This window comes from Chaetomium strumarium (assembly GCF_033439665.1).
Source record: "Chaetomium strumarium strain CBS 333.67 chromosome Unknown B0T15scaffold_7, whole genome shotgun sequence".
NCBI lineage: Eukaryota > Fungi > Ascomycota > Sordariomycetes > Sordariales > Chaetomiaceae > Chaetomium > Chaetomium strumarium.
Window position 1 is genome coordinate 1,839,640 of NW_026944435.1, and position 17,414 is coordinate 1,857,053.

Sequence of the window (17,414 nt, forward strand, 5' to 3'; positions counted from 1 at the left end):
AAGATCTCTGCCAGAGCTCTCAAAGCACGAGCCAGAATCGGCAGCTTGCCAACAGGGATTCATTGGACGGGCGTCAAATTGCACCCCACCTGCGTGCTGCCAATCGGATGGTATCATTGGCTAATCGCAGAATTGGGTGGGGCGGTCGACCCAAATTCAGCAACGCGTTAGCGCTTGTTGTGGGCTTGCTCCCCTGGCGAAGCGGTGGACAGGAGACCGAGACATTGTGTGCAAAAGGTCTCGCCATCTCTCCTCACTGCTCTTTTCTGCTGTCTCTGCATCTCACCGGCGTCACGGCTAAGGGATTGCGTCTGTCGTTCTTTCCGTCACTCTTTGCTCCCTCCCTCCTCCCGGGAACCGCTTTGGTATCGACTTCACTCTTTTAGTCGATTTCCGTTCCGTCCTTAATCGATGCAATTCCCCGTGACACGCGCGAGATTTAACGCGGCACATATACAGTCGTGAGTTTGTTGAGAGCCCATTCAATTCCTGTAACTGCCATGTGAAGTTCTCTGGACAGGACAGTCTAAGTAATGGGAATGATACTAACCATGAGTGCCGACCTACAGTTGAGCAGTCCATGCACGATCGTTTTATAACTGCAAATCACGCATAACGACATTCCTTCAACAACAGCACACTCATTACTCACCATGGACTCATTCGCAAGACTCGTCGCTCGGGGCAGCGAGCAGACCGACGACAAGAGCTCTACCGTCAATCTCTTGATCGCGCTTCTTTGTGTTGTCTTGTTCGGCCTCCTGGCCCTCGCTTCGCTCGTCCTCCTCCGGAGGATGCGCAGGCAGAAGAAGATGATGGAGGAGACACTGCCACAGTACCAGGACGTCAAGCGGACCGGCAACCACCGGGGCCTCACAATCCAGACGAGCGGCGGCAACGGCCGGTCAAGCGTAATTGTTGTCAACGGCGGCGGCCAGCCCATGCTAGCGAACCCGCACTCGCCCCCACATTCACCCGACAACGTTCCCGAGATCCACATCACCTTCCCCGACGAGCAGGACGAGCAAGGCCGGCGGAAGAGCGGCCGGGTGGTTGTCGTCAGGGTTGGCGAGACGACCGTCGGGCTTGAGCCTCTGAACGAGGAGCAGCTCCCCGCCTATGAGAAAGAGAGCAGCACGCAGTTTTACTCTGTCGACATCGACAAGATCGGCGGCTTGAAAGAGAAGGAGTTCCATTAAGCCGCACCCCGCCAAGTACTCGGGGAGTTCTTGCGGAAAAAGGTCTTCTCGTTCGGCACCGAAAACGAGCTGGCAATCCTTACGATTTCATGGGCGTGCGGAGTTGCGAGGGACGGACAAGGGGGAAACGGAAAAGATACCATACAACTCGCCAGCACTTTTCTTTTCCTTTGATTCGCGGGCTCTGGCGCTCCTCCCCCCATGCATTTTGACGCTTGCCAGGGGGAGGATACCATTTTTTTTTCGTGCCGATCGGTTGGGGAGACGCACAAAACAAGGGAGAGCCTTCCGTACATAGGCCGTGATGCTGCGTCGCCGGGCCACGTCCAGTCGACAACGGATGTTGCAAAGGCAGGGTGGAGGAGAGAAAGGGCGCACAGCTATATACCTTCGTACATATATCTGGGAACGCATTGATCGGCAGCGTTTGGGCGGGCTTGTGGCATATTTGTACGGACATATTCTCGTATTGTATAATTACTATTCCACGCCCGGGTCGTCCTGCCTGGGCTTCTTTACACACTCCTCATGCTCTACTTGGTGAGAGCTAGGACTCTCTTGGTGCTGGAGTCTTGTTGTGCTGGCCCCCAACATTATGCTGTAGATCCGTAGGAGGGTTAAGCTTAGAAGAGTACATATGGCAACGGATTTGCCGCCAAAGATGATGTGTTGCCATTTTTGTTTCCTCAAAGGAAGTGGTTCGTTCCGTCGCCGCCATCGAAGAAATTGGTTGCGAAGTGAGCCACCAAAAACTGAGGCAAGGACGGGATGTTGCTGTAATGCATGGATGTACTTCAGAGCTCCGTAGAGGGAGAAAGAGGGAGAAAGAGGGAGAAAGACGCAAGAAGCAATGTGAGAGAAGCCCATGAAGTTTAGACATTATGTATTGTATGTACATGTACATTCAGCGGGCTGTTACAAATTTAGCAGTGTCCCCGTCTATGTTCGCCCTGTCCAGTACGCTTGACATGGAGAGATATACAACAAGTAGGCGGATAGATACATACCTTAGACAACAACGCCCAATGGAACCACACCAAGTCTAGGCAATCCCATCTCTAAGGTAGGTATGTACACGTGCGAGAGAGAGAACTCACTCGGCCCACCCGAATACCTCCCCAATGGCCATGGTATTACACCTCACGCCGGCCAGGGACACCACGATCGCCACGACATCGACCACCAGCAGCACCACGGCCGCCGTCATGAAGCGAGGGCCAAACACGCGGTACAGCATCAGATGCCTTCGCAAATGCCCCGCCCACGCCATGGTTGCCAGGCTCTCCACCGCAAAGTAAGCCACAAACGCACCCAGCGCGCGGCTGACGCTCTCGAGCAAGCCCTTTCTCTTGGGCCCGGCCTTCCAGAGCACGAGCAGGGGCACGGCCGAGGCGGCAAGGATCTGCCCGGCAAAGGTGTTGAAGGCGACGACGAGGGGGCTGTACGGATAGCGGATCGTGAACAGCGGGATGAAGGCGGCGTCCCACTGGATGGTGCTCAGCACGGCCTGGTGGCCCGTCTTGAAGAAGTGGAAGGTGCCGAGGACAGCGAGCATGACGGGGCCGATGGGAGACGAGGTGGTGAGCTGGTTGAGGTCGAGGATCTCGAGGAGGGCGAGCATCTGCCAGGCCATGAGGCCCAGCACGCCGCCGCCCATGGGCTTGGACAGCAGGATGCAGGCGGCCAGCAGATTGAGCGGGAGGAGGAGGTATCGCGCGCCGTGGGCGTTGGCGTAGCCCAGGATGGCGACTTGGGCTCTGGACGGCTGCGTGGGCGACGCCGATGTGACGATGGAGACGCAGGGGGGCGCCCACACGAAGGCTGTGGTGCCGGCTACGAAGGCGAGGCCCAGGACCATCTGCGCCGTGTAGACGCTGATGTTTTTGAGCGTCTTGTCCGGGAGGCCGCGGATCCAGTTGCCGTTGTCGGCGGCGTCGAGCAGCCAGTACAGCGCGGACATGAACAGGCCCGTGCGGAAAACGTAGCCGATCCAGGCTGGGGCGAGACCCTCGTACGAACGCGTGGTCTGCAGGTAGGCTTTGAGGATGGACGGAAGAATGGCGGAGACGAGGAAGGGGATTAGCAGCTGCCACGGGGCAGAGGTCGACGATGTTGCGGAGGCGTAGTAGGTCGAGGTGCAGTACGGTATCTGCTCTTCGCGGCAGAGCTTGGAGAAGGAAGCAACGCGGCCGAGCACGATGAAGACGACCGAGTGGTAGATGGCCAGATACCGGTCGGCCCGGGAAGGCAGCCTCAGCGCAGAAAGGGCGCTGACGAAGCCAAATGTTGTGATGAAGAACAGGAGGATCGAGTCTTCCCAGATGGTGTACGAGTTGGATGCGAAGCCAACAGACTGGCTGACCGTGAAGACAACGGCCATCCATCCCCACAATGTCTTGGGCAGGACTCGCAAAACGGTGTCCTGCGCCTCGTACATCCGCACTATCACCGCCGCGATGCTCGTCAGGGCTGCAATGCCAGCGCCACGGTACCAGTCGCCAACCCCCGAGACGAAGGAGGAAATAACACCGCCGATGAAGCCGGGTAGCGCACCGACAAGTGCAGCCGAGACTAGGCTCTTGTCGAGGGTGTCAGCCGGGGTGGACGCAGTGTCTGGCGTAATTCCCTGGAGCTCCAGGCTCTTCTCCGCAAGGTCCAGCTCCTCGTCGTCAATGACGTCGTCCTCGTCCCCCTTAGAGACATAGACGAGGAGGGCAACGACCCCAAGCGCCATTATGCCGATGCCGATACCCATGTTCTTGAGGTCAAACCTCGCCCACAGAGCCTTGCATCTGTGTAGCGTTTCCGCTTGGTACACAGCGAAGGCCGAAAAGATGGCCGGCCAGTCCTGCTTCTTGCCCTTGGACACAAGCGCTTCGGCCGTTTCCCAGAGCTCACTAGGCGAGCCAGCCCCTGAAACCTGCTCGATCCCACGCGCAGTGAAATAGGCACTTTGATATCGCTTGATACCCGCTGCAGTGACTCTCTCGGCCGCAGCCAGATTCGCCCATGACTTGCCGGCCGCTCCAGCAAAAGCCTCTTCGATTGGCCGTCCCAGGTTGTTGAAGGGGATGGGGATGCCCATCAGCAGCGCCAGGGTGGGCACCAAATCGATCTGGTTGACGGGGCGGACCTTTGCCGTAGCAGGCGGTGTGGCATATTCGGGTTTCGTCCTGCCAAAGATACCCTTCGGAGAATACATCCACAGCGCGGCCTCGACCTCGTCGTCGCTCTCACCCCCGTGGTCACCCTTGCTGTCCATGCCGTGATCTCCCATCACAATGAGCACGGTCCTATCGTCCATGGTCGCCGCGAGATCCCGGACGAAGCTGTCCATCTGACGCAGCTTCTTCGTCATCTCCGGGTGACTCGGTCCATAACGATGGCCGGCGTGGTCAACACCCAGGCAGTGTCCGATCAGGAGGTCCCACTCGCTCTTCCTCTCCATCAGCGGGAAAATATGCTCCATGACCCCATTATCCACCGTGTGCAGATCCCAGACATTGAAGCTGTCGTACGCCCTGCTCAGATTGGCCTGGAAATACCCCGGAAACAGCGCCTCCCACGTATCATCCCCGAGATGCACAATCCTCTTCCCGGCATCCCGCAACTGCATGAGCAGGTTGTCCTCATCGATGGCCGTCCCGGAGAAACTGCTGCCCACATCCACAAAAGTCGGCAGCGTCCCCGTCGTCAGGCCCTTCAACCTCTGCAGCGTCGAAGTAGGCGGATCGGCGATGAACGGCCGCAGGAACGCCCTGTTCGGCTCCCGCACCGCCGTCTCCCACAGAAAGGGAAACGCGTTGTGGAACAGCTCGTCGTCCTCCACGGGCACGGTGAAGTCGTAGCGCAGCGCGTCGATCACGACCACCACGGCGCGGTCGAACGTGCGCGGGTGCCAGCACCCACCCTCCACCGTGCCCTTGCCCTCCCACGCGGGTAGCAGGTCAACAACAACACCAGCAGCACCACCAGAACTCGTATTCACTGCTGTCGGCGGCACGTCGCAAGCCGACTTCTCCTCGAGCACGAGCCGCGTCAGCAGGAAGCCGCTGGTGAAGTAGGCGATCCCGACCGCGTGCACGCACAGCAGCCAGACCCAGAAGGCCGCGGTCCACGCCCAGCGGGCCTGGTACGCTTTCCTGCGCGCCGTCTCGAGCCGGGCGCGCCGCCGTTCCCGCTCGCTGATCTCTCCTTCTAGCCCCTGGTGCTGTTGGTGCTGTTGTTGGTGTTGCTGTTGTACGCCGGTCGCCTTGCGGTCCGCATCCTCAACCTCCTTGGCGCGCTTGGCGGCGGCGAACTGCGCGGCGATGGTCTTGTAGTCCGGCGGCGGTCCCTTTTTGGGCGTCGGGTTTGGAGGCGGCATTGTTCGCTGGACTACTATAGGAAAAGGGAGAGGGGAAAAAGGGGACGGCTATCAAGTAAAAGTTGGCCTGGCGAAGGCCAAAAAGAACGGGAGCCGAAACCCGACGCCAATGAGGGACGCGAACCAGAAGTTTGAAGGAGCAAAGGCAATAACACAGTGCTGAATTTGGCTTAAGGGAGGTCTCTAGCTGCCATTGAGCTCGTGACTATGCAAGCACAAGCTATGTGAAGGGAGGGAGATGTGCCATTTCGGGGTTGAGCGGTAATATTCGAAGGTCAGAAGTCGGGAATTTCCAGAGCTCCAGCAGAAGCTATCCCCACCTCGCTGTCATTCGCGCCGAGCGCACTCAGTCAGAACCCTAACCCTTTGGTTGGTAGCCATCAAGGTATACGTAGGGCAAAATAGTACTAATTATACTGTGTAAGAAAGTCGAAAATAATAATGTCTCCTACGACTTTCTGGAAGTGCTTCTTATATCCTCCAAGCCTATTTCCCTTTCTCTTTCTGAAGTGCATCCATACCTTACAGAAACGTCCTCACCTCAGCCTTTGCGGCTTACTGGGCAACATCACTCGGCCCAACCTGGTCCACAACTGTCACAAGCATCCGAAAACAACGATTGCTGGGGCACCATGTAGTCGTATTAAGCAACATGGCTTTATCGAGAACTACCCCAGCTCCTCCCAGCCAGTCTGGATTACCTCCACACGCGCGCTGCTTGGTGAAGGCAGACCGTCCCCATCTCATGACCAGGAACATATACACACATCTTGTTGAAGATGCGGTTCCTGACGACCCCTTGCCCAATTTGACCCGAAATCCGATTTCCCCTCTTATTAAAATCATCAACACCGAACCCGATGAATTTAAAAACCATTTTTCTCATCCCCTTAAACGCCGAGTTGAGAATGGCGACACCCCCCCGTTCCCGTTATGCTATGCTAGTTGTTGAAATCCGGATCTCCCTTGTTTTTGACCTACCAACGCCGAGTTGAGAATGGCGCGATCGGGGTATCATCTATCGTTATCCCATTTTATAACCCGCTAGAAGACCCCGAAATGCTGAATCATGCTGTTGAAAAGAAATCCGGAAAAGCATTGTTTTCGGCAATCGTTAAAAGCGACGAAGGCCATGTGAGCTTTGCGCCGAGGCAATTTAGGCCTTGGTGTACTGCTCACGGAAGTACTTGGCAGCATTCACCATGTGGGTGAGCGCGCCCTTGACCTCATCCCACTTGCGCGTCTTGAGACCGCAGTCGGGGTTGATCCAGAGTTGCTCAGGGCGGACTGGTTGGCAGTTAGCTTTTATGCTTTTTCACAGATGCAGTTGATGTGGTTGGTTTGACTTACGATACGGGAGCATCTCCTGGATGCGCTGCTTGAACTCCTCGAGGGGAGGAACACGAGGGCTGTGGATATCATAGACGCCAGGGCCGATGTGGCGGGGGTAGGCCTCGTCGACGAAAACCTTGAGGAGCTTGGCATCGGACTTGGAGTTCTCGATGGACAGAACATCGGCATCCAGCGCAGCAATGGCGTGGAAGAAGTCCTGGAACTCCGAGTAGCAGAAGTGGGAGTGGATCTGCGTCGAGTCCTCGACGCCGGCGGTGGCCAGCTTGAAGCTGTTGACGGCCCACTTGAGGTATGCGTCGCGCTCAGAGCCCTTCCGCAGAGGAAGACCCTCACGGAGGGCAGGCTCGTCGACCTGGATGACGAAGATGCCGTTCTTCTCGAGGTCGACAACCTCGTCACGGAGCGCCAAAGCGAGCTGCTGGCACTGGACGGACTGGTGGACGTCGACGCGGGGGAAGGACCACCGCAGGCACGTCACGGGACCAGTAAGCATGCCCTTCATGGGCTTCTTGGAGACCGAGGCAGCATACTTGGACTCCTTGACGGTCATGGGAGCCGGGCGGGAGATATCGCCGACAATGATGGGGGGACGGACGCAGCGAGAGCCGTAGGACTGCACCCACGCGTGCGTAGTGAAGACGTAGCCCTGGAGGCGCTCGCCAAAGTACTGGACCATGTCGTTACGCTCAGGCTCGCCGTGGACATAGACGTCAAGGCCGAGCTCATCCTGAATCTGGATGGCAAGGTCGATCTCCTTCTTGATGAAGTCGTCGTATTGCTGCTCGGTGATCTCACCCTTGGTGAACTTGTTCCGCTGCACACGGATCTCGCTAGTCTGAGGGAAAGATCCGATGGTGGTGGTAGGGAACAGGGGAAGGCTCAAGTGCTTCTTCTGCTGAGCATACCGAGTATCGAAAGGAGACTTGCGGTTGTGCATCTCATCCGTCACCTGAGCCTGGCGCTCCTTGACCTTGGGGTCATTGGTGCGGGTCGACTCGGCGCGCGACTTCATGGCGGCAGCGTTGGCATCAAGCTCCGAGCGGACAGACTCAGGGTCAGTCACAGCCTTGGCGAGGATGGCAACCTCCTTGACCTTCTCGCAGGCAAAGGAGAACCACTCGTAGACATCAGCGGGAAGCTTCTTCTCGCTGGCGAGGGTGTGGGGGGTATGGAGGAGGGAGCTGGAGGTGGCAACAATGACGCGGTCAGGACCAAGCGCCTTGACGGCGGTCTGCAGGAGGGCGAGGGACTTCTGGAAATCGTTCTTCCAGATGTTCCTGCCGTCAACAACACCGGCAGATAGGATCTGCTTGGGGCCGAGCTGCTTGATAACAGGCTCAAGCTGCTCGGGGTTGCGGACGAGGTCGACGTGGAGGCCCTGAAGGTTGGCAAACGCCGGGAGGACGTCAAAGTTGTGGACGATGTCACCGAAGTAAGTGGCGACGATGATGGACGGAAGAGCGCTGCCCTGGGCGCCGATGGCCTCGTAGGCAGGCTTGAAGGCCTTCTTGATCTCGTCACGGAGATCGAAGACGAGGACAGGCTCGTCGATCTGGACGCTCTCGGCGCCAGCAGCCTTGAGGGCCTTCAGGAGCTCGATGTAGACAGGCACAAGCTTGTCAAGGAGAGTGATGGGGTCGACAGAAGAGCCACGGTCAGCCTTGCCGAGGGCAAGGAAGGAGACAGGACCGAGCAGGACAGGGCGGGTCTGGAAGCCGGCCTCCTTCGCCTCGAGGAACTCCCGGACGGGCTTCGGGTCCTTGGCAAGGGAGAAGGTCTGGTTATCCTGGAGCGTGGGTTTGACATAGTGGTAGTTCGAGTCGAACCACTTGACCATCTCAAGGGCAGGGACGTCCACACCGCCCTTTTGGTGGCCACGGCCCATGGCGAAGTACTCATCGAGTGGCGACAGCTTCTGCTTGGTGTACCGTTCGGGGACGGCCTGTCGAAGCAACGGACGTTAGTCTTCAGATACGAAGCAATTGACCTTTCAGGTCTCGACTCACATTGAAAAGCTGGATGTGGTCGAGGACGTGGTCGTAGAATGCAAAGTCATTGGAGGGGATGATGTCGACACCGGCATCCTTCTGGATCTTCCAGTGGGCGAGACGGAGCCTCTTGGCCTCAGCGAGGAGGTCATCTTGGGAAATCTTGTCGGCCCAGTAGGCCTCGTTAGCCTTCTTGAGGTCCCGAAGGACTCCCATACGCCTGTGCAATTCCTGTCAGCACACCGGCGGAGTCATCATTGACCAATTGACTTACGGGAAGCCCAGAACCGATGACTGAACCATCTTGAGGCGGGGGGAGGGGTATTAGGGGTCTGAAGAGCTGTAGCAGTTTAAACAAAGACCTCTTCCTGGGCCTTCTTCTGGAATTAGAAGAAAGGATGAGGTGTGAGAGGAGGTGGGTAAGCGGGGATGAGAAAGAAAAAGGAAGAGGAGGGAGGGACGAGCTGAAGGGAGGAGGGGAGAATTTGAGTCTGTCAGATGCAGATACGGAGCTTAGGTGGGGTCCGTGATCGGTGGGGGAACATTCCCACCGCAACTTTCGGAGCCCGACTGCGTTAGGCTAGGAGGGGATGTTCAGTCTCGACCGTCGATTTAAAGGTGGGGTACGGAGTACACAGTGGTCGTTGTCAGAATTGTCAGGACCTTCACAACTGTGTAGCATAAAAAAAGAAGAGGTCGGGTGCTTTTGTATTCAGGGTCTGCCCTGATGAACTGGACATTCTGTCCCCCTGGAGGCCAACTCTTGTTGCTCTTTTGCTGTTTCCCGGTTGACTTGGTCTGCCCTTGCTTTGCCCCGCCTCTGGAGTGTGAGAAGTGTGAGCGCTATCGCTGTTGCAGATGGTGTGATTGTGCGAGTCGGCCAGGTTTTCACTCGCCTACCATTCCGCGCAAGGCAAGCCCATGAACCTGGCTCGGACAGATTGCCCTGCAGGACGCTTATTACACCGACAAACGCCGCGGGCCGTTTTTAGCGTAGTGCCGTCGACAACCTCACTCCGGACACGTATAGTTTACCGAGTACCATCTGCACATCGTACTGCAAACCGATCTCACCAGATTCTCAGTCTTTTGACCTAAAGCTATAAAGTTGCCGGTGAACCCCGTTCCAAGTAATAAAACTCTCCGGCGAGCGTACGTCGAGGACTAGAACCAGTGTCAGGGGCTGCCCTCCAACCTGAATCGACTTTGCTTCTTCTGGCCAATCAAAATTGAATAACATTGGGAAGCGTCCGATTCTGATGCCAAGTGGAAAAGTGCAACAACCGAGTCCCTCACCAAGTACTGGATAGTTGCATGTATTCAAGTGATTGGGGCCGTGCACCCGCGCAGCGAGCTATCCGATTCAGCAGTCCAATCAATTAGTTATTGGAGCTCGAGCCACCAGCCTTCCAGCCAACTGGGCGACGTCCAGCCTTCCAGGTTGTACGTACAGGCGTCGTCATCATCGTGGCCGTTGTCTCTAGAGCCTGGACGACATTCCTTCAACCCTCAGAGCAACCTAATTGATAATCTCCCTTCGTGGTTTCTTCTCTTCGCTCCGCGCCAGAAACCCCGCAGACGCACGATACTGACCGCGTGTGTTCCTGCTTGCCTGTGCCCCTTTTCCGAGTCCCGCTCCCGGCCGAAGTCGACAACGCCGGCATCATGTACTCGAACCCCAACTCCTTCCTGGGGGCCAATAGCCTCCGCTCGGGGGCTCCGCAGTATGGAAATTCGTTCATGACAGGCACCGATCAACCCCAGCAGCAGCAGCAACAGCAGCCCGGACCTTTCGCGCCCCAAGCGACGGGCTTCGCCCCGCAACCGACCGGCTTCGCCCAAGCGCCGCTTCAGCAGCAGTACACCGGTTATCCGGGCTTGCAGCCGCCGCAAGGCACGGGGCAGCTGCAGCCGCAGGTCACCGGTTTCGGCCAGACTCCGCAGCAGAACATGTCCTCTGCCGTGCCTCCAATGCCCGCCATCCCCCAGCAGTATCAGCAACAGTTCCAGCAGCAGCTTCAGCAACAGCCGAGCCCCTTCGGCGCCGGACCAGCGCAGCCTGCCGCACAGACACTGGTACCGCCTCCGGTGCCCTTAAAGCCGCAGGCTACCGGCTTCAGCGAAATGGCCGCCTCTTTCCAAACTGCCGGCGGCGCGCGGCCGCAGCCGGGCGCAGCTCCGAGAAAGGCGAACAAGGTTCCTAACATTCGTCTCTCGTTTATCACGGCCCAGGATCAGGCCAAGTTTGAGACATTGTTCAAATCCGCCGTGGGCGATGCGCAGACTACCATGTCAGGGGAAAAGGCGAGGGACCTACTTCTGCGGTCTAGGCTAGACGGAGACTCGCTTTCCCATATTTGGTGAGTGGCAGCTCTGAAGGATCATGATAGCCCTTGGGAAATCGCGATACTAACCCTGCGTCTTAGGACGCTTTCTGATACCACTCGGTCGGGAGAGCTTCACTTCCCGGAGTTCGCCCTTGCCATGTACCTCTGCAACCTGAAGCTCACCGGAAAGTCGCTGCCAGCTACCCTTCCCGAGAACATCAAGAACGAGGTTTCAAGCATCGTGGATATTATCAATTTCAGCATCGCTGAAGAGTCGGGGCCCAGCCCGTCCACGGCTACCAGCGCCACCGTACAGCAAAGCTCGGCTGCTCCTCCCGTTATTCAGCACCCGCAGCCCCAGCCCTCGAACTCACAACTTCTCCAGGCCCAGATGGCGGGCTTTCCCGCCCAGCAGACCGGGTTCTTGGGCCAGGGCCTTCAGCCCCAGGCTACCGGGATGCCGCAGGCCACCGGCTACACTGGTCCCCGTCCGCCAATGCCACCGATGCCGACAGGGTTCGGCTCCTCTCTGTCGCCAAATGCCGGTCCCGGCGGGATGATCGCGCCGCTGAACGCTCAGCCCACCGGGCGGCCTGGCCAGTGGGGCCTCGTCAATACCCCCGCGACCGGCCTTCCGAACATCGATGCTTTGCAGGCGCGCATGATGCCCCAGCAAGGCCGCGAGCAGCAGAACTTCACCACGGCCGGGCTGCAAGGAAATGCCGTGATCCCCTGGGCCATTACCAAAGATGAGAAAACTCGATACGATGCCCTGTTCCACGCCTGGGATGGCCTGAACAAGGGGTACATTGCAGGCGACCAGGCCATTGAGATCTTCGGCCAGAGCGGCTTGGACAAGCCCGACCTCGAGCGCATCTGGACGCTCGCGGACAACGGTAACAAGGGGCGTTTGGATATGGATGAATTCGCCGTGGCCATGCACTTGATCTACCGCAAGCTCAATGGCTACCCAATTCCTAACCAGCTACCTCCCGAATTGGTGCCTCCGTCCACCAGAAACTTCAGCCAGTCCATTGGAATGGTCAAAAACCTGCTTCACCAGGAGTCAGACATGCGAAAGAACTCTGGTGCGGCGTTGCTACCACAGAAGACGGGCGTCAGCTACTTGAAAAGCCACTCGTTCAAGGGAGCAGGCGGAGCGTTTGGGGGTAACCGGAAGGATGCCACCGTATTCAAGTTCAACGACGAGGAAGTGGGATACCGGTCCAGCGCACGGCGTAGGGTTGGCGGTGCGTCGCCTCGGCCCGAGTCCCCAGCATCTGTCGGATCCAACGAGGAGTTGACGCTAGATCAACTGCGGAAGAAGATCAAGGAGAAGCAGGTCCTTCTCGACGCCATGGACTTTGCCGACGAGAAGAATGCCGAGGAGGACGACATCCTCGATAGACGGGATCGCCGCGAGGCCGATGAACTCTATCGTCGCATCAGGAGGATTCAGGAGGATATTGATAACCACCCGGATGCCTCTTTGATCAGCGGAGACTCGGAGGCCGAGAGGCGGGCTCTCAAACGCCAGCTGCAGAACCTGACCGACAGGATTCCCGAGCTAGCATCTCAAGTCAGAAAGACCGAGAAGGCAATCGCGGACGCCAGATTGGAATTGTTCCGCCTCAGGGATGCTAAGGCTCACCCGGGCAGTGCCGCTGCCATCATTGGAACAGGCCCCGGCGGCGCGATTACCGAGTCTGATAGGCTCAAGGCACGGGCCAAAGCTATGATGCAGCAGCGGACTGCTGCCCTGACCGGCAAGAAGATCGACGTGAGCAGTGACTTGGACGCGGAAAAGCGACTCGAGGAAGAAAGCATCAAAGTAAGGACTGAGAAAGAGACCAATGAGAGGATGGTCCGGGACGTCGAGGACAGCGTGCGTGACTTCGCCAAGGGCATTGAAGACAGCCTCAAGGAGGGCGGTCAGGACGCCACCAGTGAGCATGAGAAGCGCCGGTGGGAGGACGCTCTGGGCGTCGAGGACGAGGTCAGAGATTTCATCTTCGATCTCCAGCGGTCTAGCCGTGCTGCGCGCATCAGAGCCCAGGATCGACAAGGGGGCCGGCCGGCCGCTCAGGAGCCTGTCAGAGCCGAGGCATCCCCGGTTACCCGCGTCGAGAGCCCGTCGACGACTTCCCGCACTCCCACGCCAGCATCTGCGCCCGCCACAGGCGGATCGTACTCATCGTACAAGACCCCCGAGGAGAGAGCGGCTTTCATCAAGCAGCAGGCTGAACAACGCATGGCTGAGCGGCTCGCTGCGCTGGGCATCAAGCCTCCCGTTAAGCCTGGCGAGACAGCGGCTCAGCGAATGGAGCGCGAGCGAGCCGAGAGAGCCGCCAAACTGCGGCAGGCCGAGGAAGAAGACGCTCGTCGTGAAGCTGAGAGACAGGCAAGGCTCGCCGAAGAGCAAGGTGTTCCGCCACCCGCTCCCCAGGCTCCCAAGGTCGAGGCCAAGAAGCCTCCTCCGCCCCCAGCGAGCCGTAAAGCGGCCAAGACGGAAGACAAGCGGGCCGAGGAAGACGTCTCCGCGAAGAAGGCCGAGGAAGAGCGCCTGGAGCGGGAGCGTGAGGAACAGGAGCGCGCTACTCGTGATCTTGAGTAAGTCTTAGGTAATCGCTGCTCTACGGCTTGGTTCTGTGCTGACTTTGGGACTTAGGGAGCGCGCAAAGGCTCAGGAAGAGGAGCTTGCTAGGGAACGAGAGGATGCTGATGCTCGCCTGAAAGCGCTTGAAGAGCAAGTCCGCCAAGGCAAGCTGAGGAAGGAGGAAGAGAAGCGGAAGAAGAAGGCGGCATTGGCTGAGGCGAAGGAGAAAGAGGCTCAGCTGGCTCAACGCCGGGCCGAAATCGAGGCGGCCCGGAAGCGCGAGGAAGAGCTTCGCAAGCAGCTTGAGGCCATGGAGGACGAGAGCTCGTCGTCGGACGATGAGGGTCCGGAGCAGATCACACCTCAGGCCTCGACTCCGACTATGGATGACAGCCAATTTGTCGACCGCGAGCCTGAGCGAAAGCCCACGCCGCCGCCGCCAACCGCGGCCTCTCCGCCACAGATTGTCACATCCAGCCCTCCTGCTGCCGAGACGGAAAGCCGCAACCCCTTCTTCAGGATGATGTCACAGTCCTCGGAGACGGCATCGCCTGCGCCTCCTGCGCCGGCACCGGCACCTCCGGTGGCGCCTCCGCCGCCGCCGCAGTCTGATGTCTCGACGAACCCCTTCCACCGTATGACGCAGGCTGCTGCACCGGCAGCCCCGTCTATCCCGGTGACCAGACGACATGTTGATGACGATGGCTGGGGCTCAGACAAGGAGGAGGAAGAGGACGATTCGGACGATGACCGGCCCGGCGGCAACAACGCCGCTCAGCTGGCATCCATCCTGTTCGGCACCATGGGACCCCCGCGTCCGCTGTCCGCAACTGGTGACAAGGCCGCCGCCTCTCCGCCCGCGAGCTCTCCGATTGCGCCGCCTCCGCCGCAGCCCGAGTCGGCGCCGCCGGCAACGACATCCCCTCCGCTGCCGCCCCCTCCTCCCCCGATGCCAGGCGCTTTCCCAACCGCTCCACCTCCGCCTCCCCCGCCTCCCCCACCGATGCCATCCGCGGGGGCACCGTCTGCGCCTCCCCCGCCGCCCCCGCTTCCCGGTATGGCTCCGCCGCCTCCGCCGCCTCCTCCGGCCGCGGGTGATTCGCCGGCTCCTCCCGCTGCTGGCCGGCCCGCTGCGCTCCTGGGCGAGATTCAGGCGGGCAAGGCCCTGAGGAAGACGGTCACCCGAGACAAGAGCGGGGCAGCTGTGGCTGGCCGCGTACTGGATTAATTTATTGGTTACATGCTGTGCGCCCGGCAGGTGGGTAGCGGTGTCGGAGAAGGAATGGAGCTGAGTGATAACACGAGTTGTATAGGTCGCCAGAGTGCCAAACAGGGGAAGAAGTGCGTTGGTTGGGGATGTTGATCTTTGGCGTTGTATTCAGTGTGGGTAGCACTCGGTTTGTGAGGTTGTGCTTAGATTCTCTACGTGGTGTGTACCTACGTAGCCGACCTCACCTGCCAAGTTCCTCCCGCTTTTTCACCTTACATCTTACCTAGCGTACCTAGAACAATCCGCTTCAGCTTTTACCTACTACACCTCCGTCATTCAATGTACAGTATCATTTCTCCTGCAGTCGTGTGCGTATTGTGTGCATATTGTGATATGAAGGTGACACGAGGCAGTCAAGCGGCGAAGTATGTGATGGATAGGCACAGGTAGGTAATTACCATCGTCTTGGGGCCGACCTACCGGTTCCTCTCCCTATCTGTAAGGTGGGATCTTGCAATCTACCGGTATACAGTCTAGGGAGGAAGGGATAAAGGAATCACGCACCCGAGGCGCAGTGATTAGCAACATACCAGGGCAACAGCCTGTTTATTACCTATCCCGTGGGTCCTGAGTCCATACCGGTGCGGCCTTTTCTCCCTTTGAAGTGCCTCCCTTCGGTCCCGACGGTGTGGACGAACGGGGAGGGGAATGAAGGGGGCTGAGGAGAGACATGGCGGGTGCTACCTTTGTCTAGTTTTATCTCTTGCGTGCTTTTGCCCTTTTGGTGATCTCTTCGTGAAGGGTGAAGAGCAGAATGAACTGCCGTTTTTCTTTCCTTTCGGGATCTGGCTGTTCCTAACATGATACCTACGATGGGCTAGTTGCTAAATGGCTGGGGGGTTATCTAGCCCGCCGCATGCGTGCATATGGAAAAAGTACTACCTACTCTGTAGTAATGTAGGTTGGGTGCCATTCGACCTACAGTAGCAGTGTCAGGCATCGCTTTGTCTGTCCAGTTTGGTGTTTTCGGATCTCTCCGCTTGGATTGTGGAGGAGATGGAGACACAACAAGGGGTGGACGATGCACGGGCGATGCTCAGTCCTGGGGGCTGTGCAGCAGATCGTGATGCAACGGTGCATGGTATGGTCAGTTTCTCTGAAACGCGCTTGAGCAGGTCTGGTAAGGGCCGATGCAATCCATTTATCTGAACTCAACCCCGGCCGAATCTGGGGATAAGATGGGCGGGTTGGGGGCGAAGGGATGCGATGCCCGGCCATGGCCTGGAAATGTTTCATCGAAGGATCGCGGGGCTCATATGTCGGCTGCTTCTTCAACTGCGCTGCTCTGTTCCACCGTGGATCGCACTGGGGAATGTTCCTATAAATGGGAACGTGGTACTGTTAGGTACATGTACCTAGCCTAGACGTATGTATAGTGACAGGTGCTAATTGTGGGATTCTTCAGTGACGGTCGGGGCTCCAAAGTGAGTCTTAATTCTAGGGTGTAAGGGTGAGGGAAGAAACGGATGAAAGAAGCATCAAAAGCTCAGAGCTGCGTACATTCCACAGGTTGGTGTTTGCTGGATAAGTTTGGTGTTGAGAGCTTTGAGAATTGGCCGCAGGGGCAGCCTTTACCGGCTGGCTTGCACAGGTTCGGAGCGATTCACCGAAGCCCGCTGCAAGTTCTTTCGCCGGATCGGGGGCATCGCGATCTGTAGCTGGGGAGGCCTGCTTCGTTAGTGCGCCAACTGCCTTGGCCGATGATGTCTGGTGTTGCCGTGTCGGTCGCTTGCAACTTGCAACCTTGGATTGCTGGTGCCATTTGTGGGGTCTAGAAGGCAATTGGCCGGATGTTGGGAACGGCGAGAACGGAAAGCCATTCGGAGCCAATGATGTCACCCGCCGGTCTGTCTCTCAAACGTTGTGAATGTAAATCACCTCCCTTGGCCGCGAAGGGCCAGACCATGGGGAGGGGGCTAAGGCTGGGTGAAAGCCAGCCGATTCTACAGCCCATACTTCGTAGATAATTCGACTTTGGCAATGCAGACACCGGCCGGCTTTTTGGACCAACTCCGGTATGGAATCTGGTCTGTGGCATCAGATAACTAATGGGCCTTGGGCACATAATGCAGCCATTAGGAAAGCGTGGTTGTGAGGCACAGCTCGCAGCTTCGGTGTCGGCGCATGAGGCGCTGGGCTTGAATTCCGGGCCGCAGAGCTCAGAGTTTGAGGACGGCTTCAGACCCACATATGCATTCTGATTGGTCGGGAGACGGGAATGGCGCGACTAGACGCGAAGTCTCGCGTCCAGTGGATTCATCCGGTAAACAAATGCATGCAGCTGCTGTGATCCCATTGGCTCGTACAGCCGTAAC

At 58.1% G+C, this 17,414-nt stretch overlaps 4 protein-coding genes across 4 annotated transcripts; 2 read left to right on the plus strand and 2 right to left on the minus strand.

Annotated features, from left to right (window-relative positions):
- The first annotated feature begins 358 nt into the window (after positions 1–358).
- B0T15DRAFT_306593 (uncharacterized protein) lies at positions 359–1,300 on the plus strand. The gene is made up of 2 exons (XM_062863874.1): positions 359–461; positions 570–1,300. Exon 2 carries the CDS (start codon positions 654–656, stop codon positions 1,197–1,199), a length of 546 nt encoding a protein of 181 aa, XP_062718249.1. The 5' UTR covers positions 359–461; positions 570–653; the 3' UTR covers positions 1,200–1,300.
- A 761-nt stretch (positions 1,301–2,061) lies between these two features.
- B0T15DRAFT_306477 (uncharacterized protein) lies at positions 2,062–5,934 on the minus strand. The gene has a single exon (XM_062863873.1). The coding sequence runs from the start codon at positions 5,563–5,565 to the stop codon at positions 2,293–2,295; it is 3,273 nt and encodes a 1,090-aa protein (XP_062718250.1). The 5' UTR covers positions 5,566–5,934; the 3' UTR covers positions 2,062–2,292.
- Positions 5,935–6,531: 597 nt separating this feature from the next.
- On the minus strand, positions 6,532–9,390 carry B0T15DRAFT_306766 (cobalamin-independent synthase). The gene is made up of 4 exons (XM_062863876.1): positions 9,181–9,390; positions 8,925–9,126; positions 6,916–8,860; positions 6,532–6,852 (listed from the first exon to the last, which is right to left on the minus strand). Exons 1-4 carry the CDS (start codon positions 9,207–9,209, stop codon positions 6,722–6,724), a joined length of 2,307 nt encoding a protein of 768 aa, XP_062718251.1. The 5' UTR covers positions 9,210–9,390; the 3' UTR covers positions 6,532–6,721.
- A 969-nt stretch (positions 9,391–10,359) lies between these two features.
- On the plus strand, positions 10,360–15,402 carry B0T15DRAFT_306808 (actin cytoskeleton-regulatory complex protein PAN1). The gene is made up of 3 exons (XM_062863877.1): positions 10,360–11,266; positions 11,333–13,843; positions 13,902–15,402. The coding sequence occupies exons 1-3, from the start codon at positions 10,572–10,574 to the stop codon at positions 15,055–15,057; spliced, it is 4,362 nt and encodes a 1,453-aa protein (XP_062718252.1). The 5' UTR covers positions 10,360–10,571; the 3' UTR covers positions 15,058–15,402.
- The last annotated feature ends 2,012 nt before the right edge of the window (positions 15,403–17,414 follow it).

What these genes read in the sequence shown, in the direction of transcription:
- B0T15DRAFT_306593 (XM_062863874.1), top strand. Translation starts at nt 654, where the DNA reads ATGGACTCATTCGCAAGACTCGTCGCTCGGGGCAGCGAGCAGACCGAC.
- B0T15DRAFT_306477 (XM_062863873.1), bottom strand. Translation starts at nt 5,565, where the DNA reads ATGCCGCCTCCAAACCCGACGCCCAAAAAGGGACCGCCGCCGGACTAC.
- B0T15DRAFT_306766 (XM_062863876.1), bottom strand. Translation starts at nt 9,209, where the DNA reads ATGGTTCAGTCATCGGTTCTGGGCTTCCC. An exon ending in ACCACATCCAGCTTTTCAAT is followed by an intron (nt 8,861 to 8,924) that starts GTGAGTCGAGAC and finishes TTGCTTCGACAG; the next exon opens with GCCGTCCCCGAACGGTACAC. An exon ending in CCAGGAGATGCTCCCGTATC is followed by an intron (nt 6,853 to 6,915) that starts GTAAGTCAAACC and finishes ACTGCCAACCAG; the next exon opens with TCCGCCCTGAGCAACTCTGG.
- B0T15DRAFT_306808 (XM_062863877.1), top strand. Translation starts at nt 10,572, where the DNA reads ATGTACTCGAACCCCAACTCCTTCCTGGGGGCCAATAGCCTCCGCTCG. An exon ending in GACTCGCTTTCCCATATTTG is followed by an intron (nt 11,267 to 11,332) that starts GTGAGTGGCAGC and finishes CCTGCGTCTTAG; the next exon opens with GACGCTTTCTGATACCACTC. An exon ending in CGCGCTACTCGTGATCTTGA is followed by an intron (nt 13,844 to 13,901) that starts GTAAGTCTTAGG and finishes TTTGGGACTTAG; the next exon opens with GGAGCGCGCAAAGGCTCAGG.